The sequence below is a fragment of the Cydia strobilella genome, chromosome 26 (genome assembly GCF_947568885.1).
Source record: "Cydia strobilella chromosome 26, ilCydStro3.1, whole genome shotgun sequence".
Taxonomy (NCBI): Eukaryota; Metazoa; Arthropoda; class Insecta; order Lepidoptera; family Tortricidae; genus Cydia; species Cydia strobilella.
This window is the reverse complement of record NC_086066.1, coordinates 2233195-2251329: the sequence shown is the minus strand read 5'-3', so window position 1 is coordinate 2251329 and position 18135 is coordinate 2233195. Positions and strand designations below refer to the sequence as shown.

Below are 18135 nucleotides of genomic sequence, written 5' to 3'. Positions count from 1 at the left end.
TAAAATCGTGCAATTTTATATTTGTAAAATTATTTATTTATTTATTTATTTAATCTTTATTGCACAAAAGAAAACTTTACAGTACAAAAGGCGGACTTAATGCCATAAGGCATTCTCTACCAGTCAACCTTAAGGCTAAGCAGAGAAATTGTGGGCGGTGCTACAAATACAACAGCAAAAATAAAATAAAAATAACATATAATCACATATATACAAATATAATATACATATATACTATATATAATATATATATAAATAACGACGAGACTCATTATGAAACTAATAAAAATACACTAAGAAACTTTCTTTCCGCTAGCATAGAAAGCACGTAAGGATTTTTTGAACGCGAACTTATTTGGCGCATTTTTTATGTTAAAAGGAAGTCCGTTCCAAAGGCGCGCCACCTGCACAGTGAACGAATACGACATGAACCCGGTTCGGTGAAAAGGGATGGACAGAGACATATTGCCAGAAGAGTTAAGTTGGCGGTCGCGAGAATTATGAGTCCGTGAAATCCGTGAAATAATACCCAACAACAACAACTGTATGATCTTGTATAATTTGCGTGCACTTACTTTATAAGCTTGTCAAGGTTGTTAAACCACAGCGACGCGTCCTGATAGAAGAAGTCTTCCCCCATCGTCACCAGGATGTTGTTGGTTCGGTAGGCTTTCGACATGTTTGCGGCTACCTCTAGGAACGTTGCCACCTGCAAGCGCGTTGCTGTTATCGACGCGACAACGACATTATAGAGCAAATGTCACTCTTGCTAACAAAACATAGGGTTACATTCTCTTTTTTTATAGAAACAAGACGATTTATTCTGTCATTATCACGTTTATAATTGTTTATCATACGCCCAGTGATTGCTAAGCTAACCCGTGCACACCAATTATTATTATTATTATTTATGAAATAGGAGGCAAACGAGCAGACGGATCACCTGATGGTAAGCAATTACCGCCGCCCATGGACACCCGCAACACCAGAGGGGTTGTAAGTGCGTTGCCGGAATTTAAGATGGGAATACGCTCTTTTCTTGAAGGTTTGAAGGTCATATCGGTCCGGAAATACCGCAGGCGACAGTTCATTCCACAGTTTAGCTGTGCGAGGCAGGAAGTTTCTAGAGAAACGCACAGTTGAGGACTGCCAACCATCTAAGTGGTGAGGATGGTAATGTTGTCGCGTAGGGCGATGGCGAAAAGAAGCTGCAGGGATTAATCCGAACAATGATTATGATTACCTACTGTGACTGTGTCAAGTCAACGTAGCACAAAGGGTTCCGATAATATTCCTATAGGGTTTAATGACGTTTTATGACTGCTATCAAATTCGCTGCAGAGTTAGCTCGGTCTAACTCTGTTACCTTAGCATCGGCATTGTACATAGGCGAGGAGACATCGTCTATAATCGGCTCGTCCTCGCAAAACACGTCGAAACAGAAGCCGGTAGGGGGTGCATAAGTGTTGTACAGCACGCCGGTGAAGATGTCGGATGACTTGCCTGGAACAACAATTATACTTACTTTTTTATGTCTGTTTTTCGTGTGTTTGGAGTAAGTGTCGCCACTTACTCATAGTTTTAAGTCAGGTCCTCACTGAAAACCAGCGCCACGGATTGCCGCGGCATTACTACGTCCTATTTTAGCGTCCAAATGTTTTTTTATGTCTGTATGTCATGTTGTGGCGTTAAATAATAGTTATTTGTTATACAAGGGTGCAAAGTTGTATTTTACCCGCGAGTGTGGAATTGAAACACGAGCAAGCGAAAGGATTCTATAGTTGAACCACGAGCGAAGCGAGTGGTTCTAAAATAGAATCCTGAGCGTAACGAGTGTTTCAACACACGAGAAGTAAAATATATTTGCACCCGTGTGTAACACAAAACTTTTCCCCTCACTATAGCGAGAAAAGTGCAACATCCACAGGCGTTAGATCATCTTCATCACTGGAATCACTAATTTTTTTACGATAATACGATATTATAACAGAGAACTCTGGAAGTTGTGTATTGTATGTTCGACTCAACTTGTGCGTTCAGAATTACATTCAACATCATTAAAAAAAACAAAAGTTTCTTATGCAATCCAAGGTTTATGACTTAAAATCATTAAATAAATCTAAATTTGGTATTTTTTATTAAATTCTCAAACCATTTAGGTATTCATGATAATTAATATCGAACGAACCATTATTATGAGCGTTTTACGTTTTGTTATCTGTCAAAAGCTACTTAAACACGCTCTATCCAAGGTCAACTACACTAACACTAGTGGATAAAATGCGTTTTTCCCCGCTTGTATTAAAGGATAAAAGACAGCTTTCCGAGCTAGTGAGGGGAAAAAGTATTTTCTTTCTTCTTTCTAAACTAGTTTTTATTTATGCAAGGACGTCGCCACAGCTGATAGGCTAGGGAGCAGTTCTGTTGATACGGCCCATGCCCAAGTGGAAGGGGAAGGCATTAATTTAGTTACAAATTTTATCTCCAGGAGGAGAGGCAGCCTGCCCTCCCCTCCCTGCGCCCGACGCGACGCCTTTGTATTTATGAAATAAAACATTTTAAACACAAACAGGTTAAGAACAAATTAAATTATTTTCTATGAAAATATATACATGAAAATAAAACTATGAAAACGGATTATATCGCGTATATTGTCACCCGTTGACCACCAACGCTGTAAAGAGTTCGAAACGTCGGGATGTATGATAAATTCAATATACGCGATACAATCCGTTTTCATAGTTTTATTTCATGAGTAACTATCGCGGTAACCGAAGACAATATTATAAAATATATACATTTTTTTTTCAGTTTACAAACAGGTTATATCATTTTCGTTCCACCGTAGGTAACCCTTGAGTAATTTGTAAATAACACAATAAAAAATGAAAAAAAAAAAAAAAACTATTGTGGCGTATCTCCTAAACCGTGCGTCGTAGCGCAAAAATAATCAAATTTTCGGTTCCCTTTGAGAAAACCCTAATTATTATTGAAAAAAAAAGCAAAACAAAACCTTTTTAGGGCTGTATATAATAAACCGTGGGTCGTAGCGCAAAAATAATACAATTTTCGTTCCTCTTTAAGACACCCCTAATTAATATAAAAAAAGAAATAAAATAAATATCTTTATAGGGCTGTATCTCCTAAACCGTGCGTCGTAGCGCAAAAATAATAAAATTATTTTCCTCTTTAAGACACCCCTAATTAATATTAAAAAAAGAAATAAAATAAATATCTTTATAGGGCTGTATCTCCTAAACCGTGCGTCGTAGCGCAAAAATAATAAAATTATTTTCCTCTTTAAGACACCCCTAATTAATATAAAAAAAGAAATAAAATAAATATCTTTATAGGGCTGTATCTCCTAAACCGTGCGTCGTAGCGCAAAAATAATAAAATTATTTTCCTCTTTAAGACACCCCTAATTAATATAAAAAAAAGAAATAAAATAAATATCTTTATAGGGCTGTATCTCCTAAACCGTGCGTCGTAGCGGAAAAATAATAAAATTATTTTCCTCTTTAAGACACCCCTAATTAATATAAAAAAAAGAAATAAAATATATATCTTTATAGGGCTGTATCTCCTAAACCGTGCGTCGTAGCGCAAAAATAATAAAATTATTTTCCTCTTTAAGACACCCCTAATTAATATAAAAAAAAGAAATAAAATAAATATCTTTATAGGGCTGTATCTCCTAAACCGTGCGTCGTAGCGCAAAAATAATAAAATTATTTTCCTCTTTAAGACACCCCTAATTAATATAAAAAAAAGAAATAAAATAAATATCTTTATAGGGCTGTATCTCCTAAACCGTGCGTCGTAGCGGAAAAATAATAAAATTTTCGTTCCCTTATAATACCCCATGCACTAAATAACCTACCACAGTAGAACATGAAACAATCATCATCATCATCATATTTGTATGATTATTTCATTGCAATGTTTGAGAAAAGCACTAGTTAAGGTGTTGCCGGCCTAAGTCACTACGTTCTATTCGGCCGGCAACCCCTTGCTTCACGGCCTCTGTAGTAACGTACTATTTTAGATTGTATAGTAGAAACAATTGCTTCATAAGTCAGAAACGCGCATGTGACACCCTTAATATAGCAACATCCATAGACTACGAAAACTGCTTAGCGTTGCTTGTTAGTCTCCATAGGCTACGGTGGCCAAAATCGAGAAAAAAACTGTCTAAAAATTGAATTTAGCCCGGAGCAAGTACCAGGGCCTCATGAGTTACGAGAAGGTGTTGACCAACCCGCCTGTCCCCGACGGCCGGTGCGACATTTTCCACCATTTTCTCACCTAGGTCGTCGCTTCCTCGCCACAGCATCTCCATAGTTCGCTCTTTGAGCCGAAGAGCCTTGTCCTGGTAGTCGATGCGGCCGAGGAACAGGCCGTCATAGCCCATGGACGCCAGATTGGCGGCGAACTCCCGCGAGTGCCCGAACGGGTCGATCTGCCAGCCGACACGCGGACGCCCACATTCGCCGAACGTGTCATTTAATTTTCTGGAAATAAATAAATTTAACAAATAAAAACCGACCAATAGAACACCGAAAAAAATAATATAGTATATGCTTACACACGAGTGTAGGTACCGAGACAATATGGGGCCGTGATCATGTCCGAGATATAAGTACTACCCGTCACCCGTCTCTTACTAATTATAAATAAATAATAATTATTATTATTACACAGATCAACCTAGCCCTATGGGTGCTAGGCGACGATATACATTACTTATATAGATAAATACATACATATTTATATACATAGAATACTCCCATGACTCTGGAACAAATATTTGTGTTCATCACAGTACAAATAAATGTCGTCACCGGGTTTCGATCCCAGGACCATCGGCTTCACAGGCAGTGTCACTACCCACTAGGCCAGACCGGTCGTCGAGATTAACACAGTGTGAGAACGACCAATCTAATATCTTACGCGTGAAATACTATTGCAGTTACAAGAAAAAATATGGCGTCGTAAAGAGACATCAACTTGAGCAGTCAAACTGGAGCCATCATTGGTAAAATACGCGTCACATTTTCAGAGAAAATCGTGTAATTTCCACGCACTGTGACCTGACTGTGACGTCTTTAATAAGTAAGAGTAGCAAAGTATGACACAGGCACTTCCCAGCCAGCCCCTAAGTGAACTATCAAACTGGATTAGCAAAAGTGTAACGACTAAAATAAGTACTCACTGTAGTCCCCAAGTGAACTGGTCAACAGTGCTCTGATAGTGGCTGGCTGCTTCATCATTCATACTCCAAGCCCCGCCTACGAACTGCAGCCGCCCCTGCCTCACCAGGGTGTGAACCTGGGACTTCACGAACGCAGGCTGGGCCACCCACCACTTCCAGAAGAACGCTGTTTCTACGTAGATGAATCTGGAAATCAAATCGGTTTTAATTATCTTGTCAATATTACTAGAATAGTTATTTTAAGTTGGGTTAGTTTATATTTTGTACCTTTTTGTGGCAATAAAGTATTTAATCTTTGTTAGAGACGTTAGAGACTCGTCAATAAATAGGCAACTAATGAAATATATAGCTCAGTTGGTAGTAGCAAATATATATATAACTCCGTATAAGATAAATAAAATGTAAGAAAAAAACGTGATGATGGCGACACCGTTTGATATTTAACAATTTTAACACATCATCAGTAAAAGAACAAGGATCAAAGTCAAATGGCGTTCTAAAAGTTTTAATCATGTGTCGAAAGATGGCAGTAAATATACTGTGACTACAAAATTTATTTTGACAATACGCCTCTATACAGTCTATACTAAATTCTCGTAGTAGCGATTGGACCGGTGATCAAAAAAGACGTAAGTTCGTTCTTGCCGGGGATTGGGAATTTTTCCATTTTTCTTTAATACAAAAATTTATTGGAATGTTTACATAACTCACTTCCTTTTGGGGTCTAACCATAGTTCTTTCACGACTGAATTCAGGATACACTCGACGCAGGCAGACTGAATGGTGTTTCGACCTGAAACGAATTGGTGTAAAATATAAAAAATAATCTGCAATAAAAACAACAAAATCTGCGATAAGTTCTTAATTAGTGTAGGTATGAAATTTGCTACTGTGATATACTTACTTACGAAAAAACAACTTTTATTATCTATAACACTTAAAAATTAAAAACTTATAAATAAAAAAATTGCCCTATATATCACGCATCCGTTGTTTTTTGGGTAAAAACGGGACCCTATTACTAAGACTCCGCTGTCTGTCTGTCTGTCCGTCTGTCACCAGGCTGTATCAGCTGTATCTCATGAACCGTGATAGCTAGACAGTTGAAATTTTCACAGATGATGTATTTCTGTTGCCGCTATAACAACAAATACTAAAAACAGAATAAAATAACTATTTAAGTGGGGCTCCCATACAACAAACGTGATTTTTTTAACCGTTATTTGCGTAATGGTACGGAACCCTTCGTGAACGAGTCCAACTCGCACTTGGCCGGTTTTTTTTAATTCAGAGACAGACTGCCATATCGTTCGACATGAAGTAAAATGCGAAATTTGACAAAATTGTTTGCAACAATTGCAACTGACACTTCATTTCAAACAAAACGTCATCTCGACTGATATTAGAATAGAGGCCAAATCAAATTTCTTTGTTTCTCAGAGATGTTCTAAATTTGAATGTAATTAAGGTATCGGTTATCGATAACGTAAAGTATTACGATGCACCCACAGATACATGTTTTTAAATATAGGCCGTTAGCTTATCGTTTCTGAATATATTATATTGTAGATATGTAGATAAAAAATGCATAACTAGGGTATTCCCTATTAAACAAGTATTTGATTGATATAACTTACTTCCATAGTAGTACTGGTCGAGAGTCTTTAGCCAGCCGACGTCATCATGCGTGTGCGCTACTAAATGTACGTTGAGGACTCCTGGCTCTGCTTCGGTACAGCTCTGAAACAAAAACATTGTGGTGAGGCTGCTCAAACTATTAAACATATAATAGAGGATTGCCCCATAACGCGCTATGCCAATGGACCTCCTGAAGATCTGATCGTCCTTAGCGACGAGGCCATCGAGTGGACTAAATTTGTATTTATAACTGTTTTACTATGCCATACGATTAAATAAATAAATAGGTGCATATTTCAGGGATCAAATACCGGTATTTTCATCCAAATTATAATCTCAAACTCGGTTTCTCAGTAAAAATACAGTTTATTAAGTTAGTAAATAAAGATCCGTTAAGGGATCTCTCCCGTCATTTAAAAGTACTCACATCGTAACCGCAGCTTTCACCATCTCTCGGAGTGATCTCGTCGAAGGACGTAGGCACCGTAGACACCAGCCCGACTACGCCTAGCAACAGCAACCAACGCTGCATTTCCTGAAATAGAAATATTTTAATATTGTATGTCTTTCTCATCACGGCATAATGGACAATGGTGTTTCGGACCTTTGGTGGCGTGCGCGGAGTCGAAGTCAACACGTAAAAGCCCTTTTGACACTTTTAATGAAAGGGGTACACCGAGTGGATGCTGCCATTTTTCCCTGTCAAACGACGCACGTAGAGGCAGCACCCGCCAGGATGTAAGGGCTATTGAGACTATTGATAGTTAATGGAATTTAAAATGAACTAATGGGTGAAAGCGATGGACTAAGTACTGAGCTGAGCTGTGGGATAGACACATTGAAAACACCCATGATTCAGAAAACATAAATAAATGGTTTACTAATGTATTGCCAAAAAACGTTTCCCAAAGTCTATTTTACGCAAATTATCATTTGGCAAAATTTCATTTCGCAAATTTTCATAATCCAACCTAACCCAACCAAGTACGTCATTTTCATTTCGCAAGTATGGGGTTGGGAAATGAAATGGTTGCGAAGTAAAAAACTTGCTAAAATTTCATTTAGGAAATGAAACTGATGCCATAAGTTTGTTGGGAAGTGAAATTTGGCGAAAAATATTTTGGCTAAACGGCGGTATCCCCCCGGTACCATCGGCTTCATGGGCAGGGTCACTACCCACTAGGCACTAGGCCAGACAGGTCGTCTAGAAATGTGTATGCGGGTAGAAGATATAAATAAAGTATTAATCCCTGTAGTAGTATTATATAAGCGCTATCTACTCGTGTTGCAAAACCACTCCGTGTTTACAGTTGACATATTTATGCAATAATATATGTTTTTCAGTTTAAGAGTCCCCGCAAGCTCGGTTCTCCATACAAACGTAGTTACGCTCTCATTTTAAAACGACTAGCTGATTGCCCTGACTTTGTACTTACAATAGGATAAGATATATTATATCTATGCCTGTAATATAGTTTATGTAGCTTCAGATACCATAGTTAAAAAAACGAAAACTGTAATAGATGTCATATATTAAAGAAAAAATGACGAAGCCCTCCAGTGGTGAAGGCCGGATTCGAACCGGCGTCTTTAGCTATCGCGGCTAACGCCATGAACCCCTAGGCCACCCCGCCACGGCGGTGCCCGTCCGAATTTCTCGACTATATGCCATCTTAGTAAGAATAGGCGTCTTTGTTTTTATATATAGTAGTGTGACTACTTAAAAAAAAACACAAATCAAAATATTTAATAAAATAATTTGATTTGTTCCCAAACTTGTTTAAAATACAGCGAATTTAAGTTTTTCATGCAAAACTTGTTTTTGCTCTATTTCGTTTGTTTTATAAACTGGAGCTACCTAAATAAACCAATTACTGGCATAGATATACCTCATGTCATTGTATTTGCAAAGTTTCATTACAATGAGGGCTATCGTTTTTTTGCTCACCAGTTGGCGCCTCTGTTGATGGTGGTCCAAAAGACTAAAGAACAGCTGTCAGTCATTGAAGTGACAAGTGACATTTGACATTTCGGACTATGGAAAAGACCACCATCTACACTAGCGCCCCTAGCGGCGAATTCATACGCGTAAGCCCTCATTGTTACAATCCAACACGCAGTTTTAAAATGAGAACGAAACTCGGTTTGTATGGGAAGGTGAAATTCGGTCGAGCTTGCCAGGGACTGCACATCAATCAATCTAACCTTATCTATCGGATGATGTAAACATATAACCAAACTGATATCTACTTTAGCAGTTTAATCTACATCATTTCTCGACATTTGGAATTTTTTATCTTATTTGCCAAGTAGGTACCTAATATACTTATTTACTGATAAAGACCGTCAGCAGAGACGTGTTGCCTTTATGCTTCTTAGGGTTCCGTACCCAAAGGGTAAAAACGGGACCCTATTACTAAGACTCCGCTGTCCGTCTGTCCGTCTGTCTGTCTGTCACCAGGCTGTATCTCATGAACCGTGATAGCTAGACAGTTAAAAATTTTCACAGATGATTCCCTCCCCCATTTCATCTCTACATTATTATACCTCTATGGTTCATGTCATAGAGTCTCCTGTATATTACAATACTGTTTGGTCTCAGAGCCTAACTAGCGCCACCGGAGAGATTAGGAACTACTATTTAAAGCTTAACGCGGTCACTTTTACAACAATTCTGCCATAAGAGATTGCGATCCTTTCTATACCATCCATAAAAACATTACAGAAATACACAAAAGTAATCAATAAGATATAATTTATTAGACTTACCAGAGCAAGTAAGGATATGAGCTTAAGTGAATCTACGGATCTTCTATTAATGAGGGAAAAGTTTATTCTGACTTTGCTTATATACCCAAATTTTGTGACACAGCTGTTCCAGATAACACAGCTGTTTCATTGTATAATTGCTAAGTAATTAAAGAATTCTATAAGCGTGTAAGATTTGCAAATAATGATGTATTGAGACCTTCGAGACACCAATTTTGTGCAAGTAATATAGACCTTAAATATGTATGGCGCTTAAACCGCTTCAAGAAACATTTGTATTGAAAAATTATCAAAAATGACGTTAGTGCCAAACTATTTCCAGGCAGTTTTTCTTTGAGATATCCATACTAATATTATAAATGCGAAAGTCTGTCTGTCTGTCTGTGTGTTACCTCTCCACGCTTAAACCGCTAAACCGATTTAGTTGAAATTTGGTAAACAGATAGTTTGATTCCCGGGGAAGGACATAGGATACATTTTATCCCAGAAGTCACCCCTCAAGGGGGTGAAAAGGGGGGTGGAAATTTGTATGGGGAATCAATAACCGCTGAACCGATTTAGATGAAACTTGGTATGGGGATGGTTTGAGCTGTGGGAAATGATATAAAATAACTTTTATCCCCGAAATCATCCCTTAAGGGTGTAAAAAATGGGGTGGAAATGTATAGTGTGGACCAATTTGGGGGTGAAGAAAGGATGGGTTAAAAAGCAGATTTGTTTAAGAATTAAGATACCCAAATTACTAATTCCACGCAGACGAAGTCGCGGGCAAAAGCTAGTATATGATAAAGTTAAGTAGTTACGAGTTTAATTGTCTGAGAATTTAAGAATGTCGGTGCGAAGCGAATCACCCATACAAATTTGGAATTTCGCGTAAGTAGCAGGCGCTAAATGACTTGCTACAGTTGTTACTTACACAATTTTAGGTTCTAGGCAGCCTGGCGCAAGTAAGAACAAAAATACAATATGTATGGAAATGTGCACAATACTAATGGCGGATATTGCCTTCATTCTTTCACTTCATCTGATAGTCGCCGTTTTTATCTGCTCTGTGGCCATATTGTGTTGTCGGGAGCTTCAACAATTTCTGTTAGTTTTCGAGCCTTTCGTCGTTTGGTTTTAATTCGTGTTATCATTATATAAAAATCGTTTACGTAAACGGATTGTGCATATTTACAAAAATACGACCAAGGAAACAATATAGAACTTGTGCTTTTTGTGGAATTATTGCCTACCGATGTGAAAATATAGAAAGGAAGTGTATGGCGAGATTTCCTTTGGATCCGCAAGGACATTGACCGGTAAGCAAGAATATATATAATATTTAGTTCCGTGTAACGTGAAAGCACAATTGTATGCTTTATCCGAATTTACTAGGTGACGATTTAAGAGGTGACGTCTTCCGAGTATTATTAAGTCTAAAACGCATAATATTATTATTTGTGAACTCGGCAGCTTCTTCTGAAAACTCTCCTGTCGGGGCTATCGGTAACATCGCGTGGTCAGTCACTCCAGCTCAGGGATGTTGCGGATACAGAATTTTTGACATCCGCGGATGCGGATTTTTAAAGGCTCACATCCGCGGGTGCGGATGCGGATGTCGAGATTAGGCACATAAAAAACGTCAAATATTACACTTTAGTAATTTTTATTTAAAAAAAAGAAACTTATTATTTGAACAAGAATATAGGTGCCCCACAATCGCATTAAAGTCCAAATAAAACAAACTTTTCACTTCTTAGAGTTTTGAATGATTCACGGTTAGTTTCACTAGACTTATATTGACCGGGATATAGACCGTGAGTGTGTTTGGACAGACCAACGAGTGTGAACGCGACCGGACCAACAAGTGTGAATGCGACCGTTGGTAACGTTGAAAGTGAACGCAGCCGACGCGCAAGAATGAGGGTAGACAGAGCGCTGTCTACACAACTTTGACACCCACCCGCTATCTTCAGTCACCCGTGAACATGATGCATGTAACTGCGTCGAAATATCGGGAGCTCACAAATAATACAAAAGGTAATCACGGTCTATATCCCGGTCAATATAAGTCTAGTTTTCACTTCTTGTCGCTGTCCGAATCACAAAAACGAAACGAGATTCCTAATGACGAAATTACCTAGCACTTATGCCGCCGCTAAGACGTTCTTGTACCTACCTGTTCCACATTCGCATCCGCATTAAGCTCCGCATCGATTTTATGCGGATGCGGATGCGAATATTCGCAACATCCCTGCTCCAGCTCCATGAATGAGGACTTTATGAACAGAAGCTGGCATATAATACCATCCACATCCTCCTGTAAGCTGCCGGGCTGTTTCTAACGCATAATCAATATATTTCTTGCAATTTATTTTATTTCCAGAATTATATTATCAAAATTGTACTAGATCTATCAATACATTCTTTTTTAATACCAGTTATTTATTTATTTAAACTTTATTGCACATAAAATTATAAGTACAAATGGCGGACTTAATGCCATAAGGCATTCTCTACCAGTCAACCACTGGGCTAAAAAGAGATGGTTGTTAGGTGCAAGGTGCCAGATTAATACTCGAAAAATTAAAACGATAATCGCTATCTACTATTTACACAATAAGTATTTACAAAATAAGTATTTACAAAGTATCTCAGCTGAAATAGCAGAACTTTCAAAAAACCTGCGTGCCGTATTTCCATAATTGTATGTTCCACTCCCTTCGCTACGTTTTGCTTGTCAATATGGTCAGCAATGGCATTATATTTGCGTGATCTCTTTTTCCAATAGCTTGATAGTTGTTTTCATAAATTATCTACGTATTTTTGTAGATTTCCAACACTGATGTTTTCAGCGTCGTCTGGCAACAGTTGTTGAAGTGATCGGAGGAAGAAAAACCAGTTACATTGCACCATAAAGGATGACTCACGTTAGACCGGGCCGTGTCCGGGCCGGAGCTTCCGGCGCTTACTTTTCTATGACATGACAGGTGATCACGTGATGCTTTCCATAGAAAACGAAGCGCCGGAAGCTCCGGCCCGGACACGGCCCGGTCTAACGTGAGTCATCCTTAATTCATATATAAACATTTTCGAAAACGTGCACTGAAAAAAACGCGAAAAAAAAAACCAAAAATCGTTTGAAAGTATAATTCAAGATTGGTAAAAACACAACTAAATTTCGTAGCGGGTGCTACGAAATTCGTAGAGGGCTTATAGCCTTCGGTAGAGCACAACAGAGCAAACAAAATACAATGATCCCATAACTACGCTTTATGTACACTTTATGTATGTAATGTCATTGGCCCCATATGTACAGGACACTTTTAAAAGCTACCGTGAATACTCTTAATAAAAAGCTTGGTAACATTAGGAGGTCACGTAGACCCCAAATTATTTGATCTTATTAAATGAATACCATGCTACTAATAAGAAATAATAATAGTACATACAATTTTAACAACAAAACTTTCGTGAGACACAGACATATTAAACATTATTAATAACGGGTCACTCACGTATTTTAAGTCGAAAACGCTCGACATGTTACTCCGTACCGAGAAGCGTCATCAGGAGCGTCACGTAGTGAGTGTTGTGTGCAACCCATCATTTGACAATAATGCCGTAAACGAGGGTAGTTTCTCGCCCCCCCCCCCCTGCCGCCACCGGCGCCCGCGCCGAGTCATCGGGCGCGGAGGGCTGCGGCCCGCAGTCTGCGCCGGTCCGTCACCGTCGACGCAATCTCCTGATGACGCTTCTCGGTACGGAGTGAAACATGTCGAGCGTTTTCGACTTAAAATACGTGAGTGACCCGTTATTAATAATGTTTAATAGTACATACCTTTGTTTACAACTTCCATAATGATGCAATTGATAACAATTTAAGAATTTAGAAATATGTGCCGTAAACAATGTTTCACTTCACCGTGTCACTGATAGCGCTCATAATGAGGGCTATCGTTTTTTTGCTCACCAGTTGGCGCCTCTGTTGATGGTGGTCCAAAAGACTAAAGAACAGCTGTCAGTCATTGAAGTGACAAGTGACATTTGACATTTCGAACTATGGAAAAGACCACCATCTACACTAGCGCCCCTAGCGGCGAATTCATACGCGCAATAATTCATTACGCGTGGTCGATCTCACTTCGAGAGTCCGAAAATTAATGAACTACTTACTTAAATAATTTAGAAACTATATAAAGTCTCAGGTGAAAAAAGCGCTGGTGGCCTAGCGGTAAGAGCGTGCGACTTTCAATCCGGAGGTCGCGGGTTCAAACCCGTCGTACCAATGAGTTTTTGGAACTTATGTACGAAATATCATTTGATATTTACCAGTCGCTTTTCGGTGAAGGAAAACATCGTGAGGAAACCGGACTGATCCTAACAAGGCCTAGTTCCCCCTCTGGGTTGAAAGGTCAGATGGCAGTCGCTTTCGTAACAACTAGTGCCTACGTCAATTCTTAGGATTTGTTGTCAAGCGGACCCCAGGCTCCCAGGAGCCGTGGTAAAATGCCGGGATAACGCGAGGAAGAAGAAGATAAAGTCTCAGGTGGTATGGCTATTACTTAATCCAAATGTAAAATGTAAGATTTTAATATAGAATAAATAAATTGCCATAGATAATCTTTACCCAAGTCACTATGGGTTTCTTAAAATTATGGCCTACTACGGAGCCACTGTGCATTCGGGTTTTTCGAGAAGTTTCACTCACGTTTCACGTACAAAAATAAAACATTGTTAAAACTTGTGTGATGTACGGAACCCTTGAAACGCGAGTCCGACTCGCACTTGACCGGTTAATTTTATAATAACAGCACACTCTTGACAATGATTATATATTACTGGTCAGGCGTTACCAGATAAAGCCTGATATGATATGATCATGCGCCATGTTGCGGAATTTCAATGGAACTATTTTTTTCATACTATATGAACTGTCACCCTATACATGAGAATGAACAGCGCCCTCTTGACAATGATCATATATTACTGGTCAGGCTGTGTTATGTAAAATTTCATACGGTTTCATGAATTTAAGCATTCTGTTTTATAACTAGTGCCGTAGTGCCTCTGTGAGCTGTAGACCTCGCAATAAGCTTAAAAAATAAAAATACTTACTACTGTTATATTCTTCAGTAAGGGGCTTCTTAAAGTAAAGTCAGGTAGATATATCAGGAACAGTTTTAATATAGAAAAATTTATATCGAGTATTTGTGAGATGTACCTACCACAAGGTACCGCGCGGACTCGATCAAGTACAAAGCTACTATGAATTCTTGGTTTCAGGATCCGTCTTTTTATAGTAGGCTACTGACGATACTGTTGATAAATGTCGTGTGCAAATTTGGAGACGACCTAGTTCTATCTAGGGTGAAACCCAGATAGATGCCCCAGTTGGATAGGTGCCTCACTTTCAAAAAATCTATATCGAACCGAAAAAACAACATTATTATAATTCTAACAACTTTTTTATGAGATTCGTAATTGTAAGTTTATGAGATAGGTATTATAAAAAATATATTTTGAAGCATTAGTAGGTACGCATCATTGTACGTCGCAAGACATATTACAGAGAACAAACTGTTTATAACACCTGTATTCATTACCTGTAATGCACAATTGATGAATAAATGATTCTAAATGATTCATACAGTTTAGGTTTATTCTTTATTGTTAACTAAGCCCTGGTTTATTATTTTTGGATTTATGTCCGATAAAAGTATTTTTGATAATACTGTTTAAGTATGCCGCGACTTAAGTACAATCATTTATTCCATAAGGCATCTATTCGTGTTACTAGTTTTAATTTTTATTCCATAGGGCATAAGTAATCTGTCTTAACAATTTAACCTGTGAGGCATCTATCCTCAAAAACATCTTCTGGAAAAACGAAAATTTTGCATAAACTGTAGAAAGAACATGTCTCAGAGTAATACAAAAGATTTAACTGAAATGATTCGCGTAAGATTAAAACTTTTAAAGTTATGAGGCTTTTCCAAAAAGTACGGCATCTATCCGGGTTTTACCCCAAGTACTCTGCGACTTGTTTTTATCTTTGTTTAGAGATTCGCACGTGCACGATAAGCTTCGAAAAACAACCTTATCAAATCAATTAAGGTCCATTAGGGAGAATAACTAACAATTTGCACAAGAGGCACATTATGACCGTGCACGACGACTCGACGCGACGACAGTGCCAGCGCCACACAGCGGCAGCGGTTGCAACCAGTTACCTTACCACGACTTTGACACTGGCATATTCGCTAACGTCTGCGTAACTTACTTTCTATACATCTTGCTCGCATTGCCCGTACGAGCGAGATGCATAGAAAGTAAGTTACGCACACGCTAGCGAATATGTCAGTGTCAAACTCGTGGTAAGGCTACAGGGCTCGTAACCGGTATTGAAACACCTGTTAATATCGTTCCAAAACAACCTTATCAAATCAATTAAACAGGTCCATTAGGGAGAATAAGTAACAATTTACACAATGGTCTCCCTCTGTAATCTCTCACAAATCGGCAGGATTAGCGGCATTGTATTATTGTTTTGTGCCGTTAATGTTTGTTATTTGTTGCGGATATTTTTGTTATATATTTTAATTTATATTTTTTAATTTATTTATCTATATTTACTGCACTTAATATCTGAAGATGATACTATTTTATCTCTTGGTTCTTTTAATACTTCACACTCTTTAAACCATATTTTAACTAAACACACGACGACGACGTACAACCGCCGCGGACACTCGTGCCTGAGGATGGATTCCCAAAGAATCCGAAACATGTCGCCAAAAGCGACTAAAAATAATAGTGAGTAAAATCCGTACTGATAAATATTTTGAAATATGTCTCACGATAGTTTAAGTGCGATCATATTTTAACTCATTTTCATCAATTTGACACTTGCCACTTTAAGCTGGCACCTTCATCAACATTGTAAATGTAAAACGGGATTTTTAATTCAGCCGCCTAAAAACTACAATTCGACCCTGGATTAGCCCTTCCGCGATTTCCAATAAATTGGTTTCTCACCAAACGCTGGCATTATCACGCGGACAGCCCGCCGTCGGCACGTGTAACCGCCGTAACCGGGCCTCAATCTGCGCTTGAGCAGGTTTCGCACTGTATGAAACCGCGCGGTGGTGGCCTCCACGTGTGCACTCGTTCGGTGCGCTTCGTGCGTCGTGAAAACCGATGTGACAATGTTAGTACCTTCCGGCGCACGTGTGAGCGAGATGGCAGACTGCCTGGTTGTTATGCAGGCTCGGCCGTTCGCAGTTTGTTGACCTTTGCAGTGTTGACATTGCCGGTGAGATAGCTTTATGCGGTGGTGTTATATGCTGGAGCGAGACGGGGGACGGAATATCGCTACCCGGCTTATCGAGTGTCCTCGTCCGTTGACCCGCGTAACAAGGTGAAATGACGTAAGGTAGGCCCATCGGCCCACTGTTATTTGCGATACTCTTTCGAAAACAATAGGCTCCTCTTCTCATATTTACATTGCAATCAAAACCTTCATGCTCAGTACTTGGTTCACAAAGACTGCAATCTTTCTTCACTTTTTCAATCTCATTTACTGCACTTCGCGTGTTGCGTAGTTTTCCTTAATGTAAGCAATATCTTGCTGCAAAACGAGAATATCTGTGAGCAGACGAGTAGTCTATGTGGTCGAAAATTCGAAATACACAGAGGGGAAGACGATGCAGGTCCTTTGCAACAAAAATGGGCACTCTCCAGATTAGCTTTTCTTAAAAGTTTTACAATATCCTCCAAATCTCTTGATGACTTACCTTTGCTTTTCCTTGTGAGCAGACTGTCGTTGTTTGGCACCGGCACCGCTTGAAAAAGCAAGGTTTTTGCACTTTTAATTTCACCCTTATCAAACGTCGAAGTGCAAATTTGTATTAAACTTTCATCATTCATTAGGTCAATTTTATTTCTTATAAATGTTAACACCTCATTTATCAGTTTTATCACAATTGCAAGACACGTATTCGTATTTATTTGAACCCAAAAAAACGGCCAACTCGACACGTGATTTCAATGATCCCTCGCGCTGCGACAACACAACCTTGCTCGGGAACAGCTGAGATCGCACTGACTGAAGCTGTTGGGGGGCTTTCCCAGGCCAAGAAATCTGAGGAATTTCCAAACATCGGTGAAATTTCCACACATTACGGTGAAATCGGTAAATAAAATTAAATCGTCGCTTCGCTGTACGTACACATCTGGTAGCAACGATTACGTGCTGCCTTAAAGAGTTTCCAGTTGTCATCCGGGCGTTTAAAGAGCCCGAAAGCTCTGTTCCTCCTCCTCATTGCCATTCGGACGCCCTCAGTAATCCAAGGAGCCGGCGGACGCCTAACTCTAACTGTATGAACAGGCGCATGTATGTCGAAAAGCCCTAAAATTGCAACATTAAACAGATAAACCTTAGTGTCAGTTGATGAGGTCGAGAGCGGAGACCAATCGATAGCAGCGGCGTGTTTTAAAAGAAATTCAGTATTAATCTTGGCGAAGCTACG

At 39.0% G+C, this 18135-nt stretch overlaps 1 protein-coding gene across 1 annotated transcript in view; it reads right to left on the bottom strand.

Annotated features, from left to right (window-relative positions):
- Positions 1-17584, bottom strand: part of LOC134753037 (lysosomal alpha-mannosidase-like) — a 28205-nt gene extending 10621 nt beyond the window's left edge. The window contains exons 1-8 of the mRNA XM_063688797.1: positions 17401-17584; positions 7281-7388; positions 6853-6955; positions 5927-6008; positions 5216-5401; positions 4309-4514; positions 1367-1503; positions 576-709 (exon numbers count right to left, since the gene is read on the bottom strand). Of these exons, the coding sequence (XP_063544867.1) occupies positions 576-709; positions 1367-1503; positions 4309-4514; positions 5216-5401; positions 5927-6008; positions 6853-6955; positions 7281-7385 (953 nt within the window). The 5' untranslated portion in view covers positions 7386-7388; positions 17401-17584. The remainder of the gene's footprint in view (positions 1-575; positions 710-1366; positions 1504-4308; positions 4515-5215; positions 5402-5926; positions 6009-6852; positions 6956-7280; positions 7389-17400) is intronic.
- Between the last annotated feature and the right edge of the window lie 551 nt (positions 17585-18135).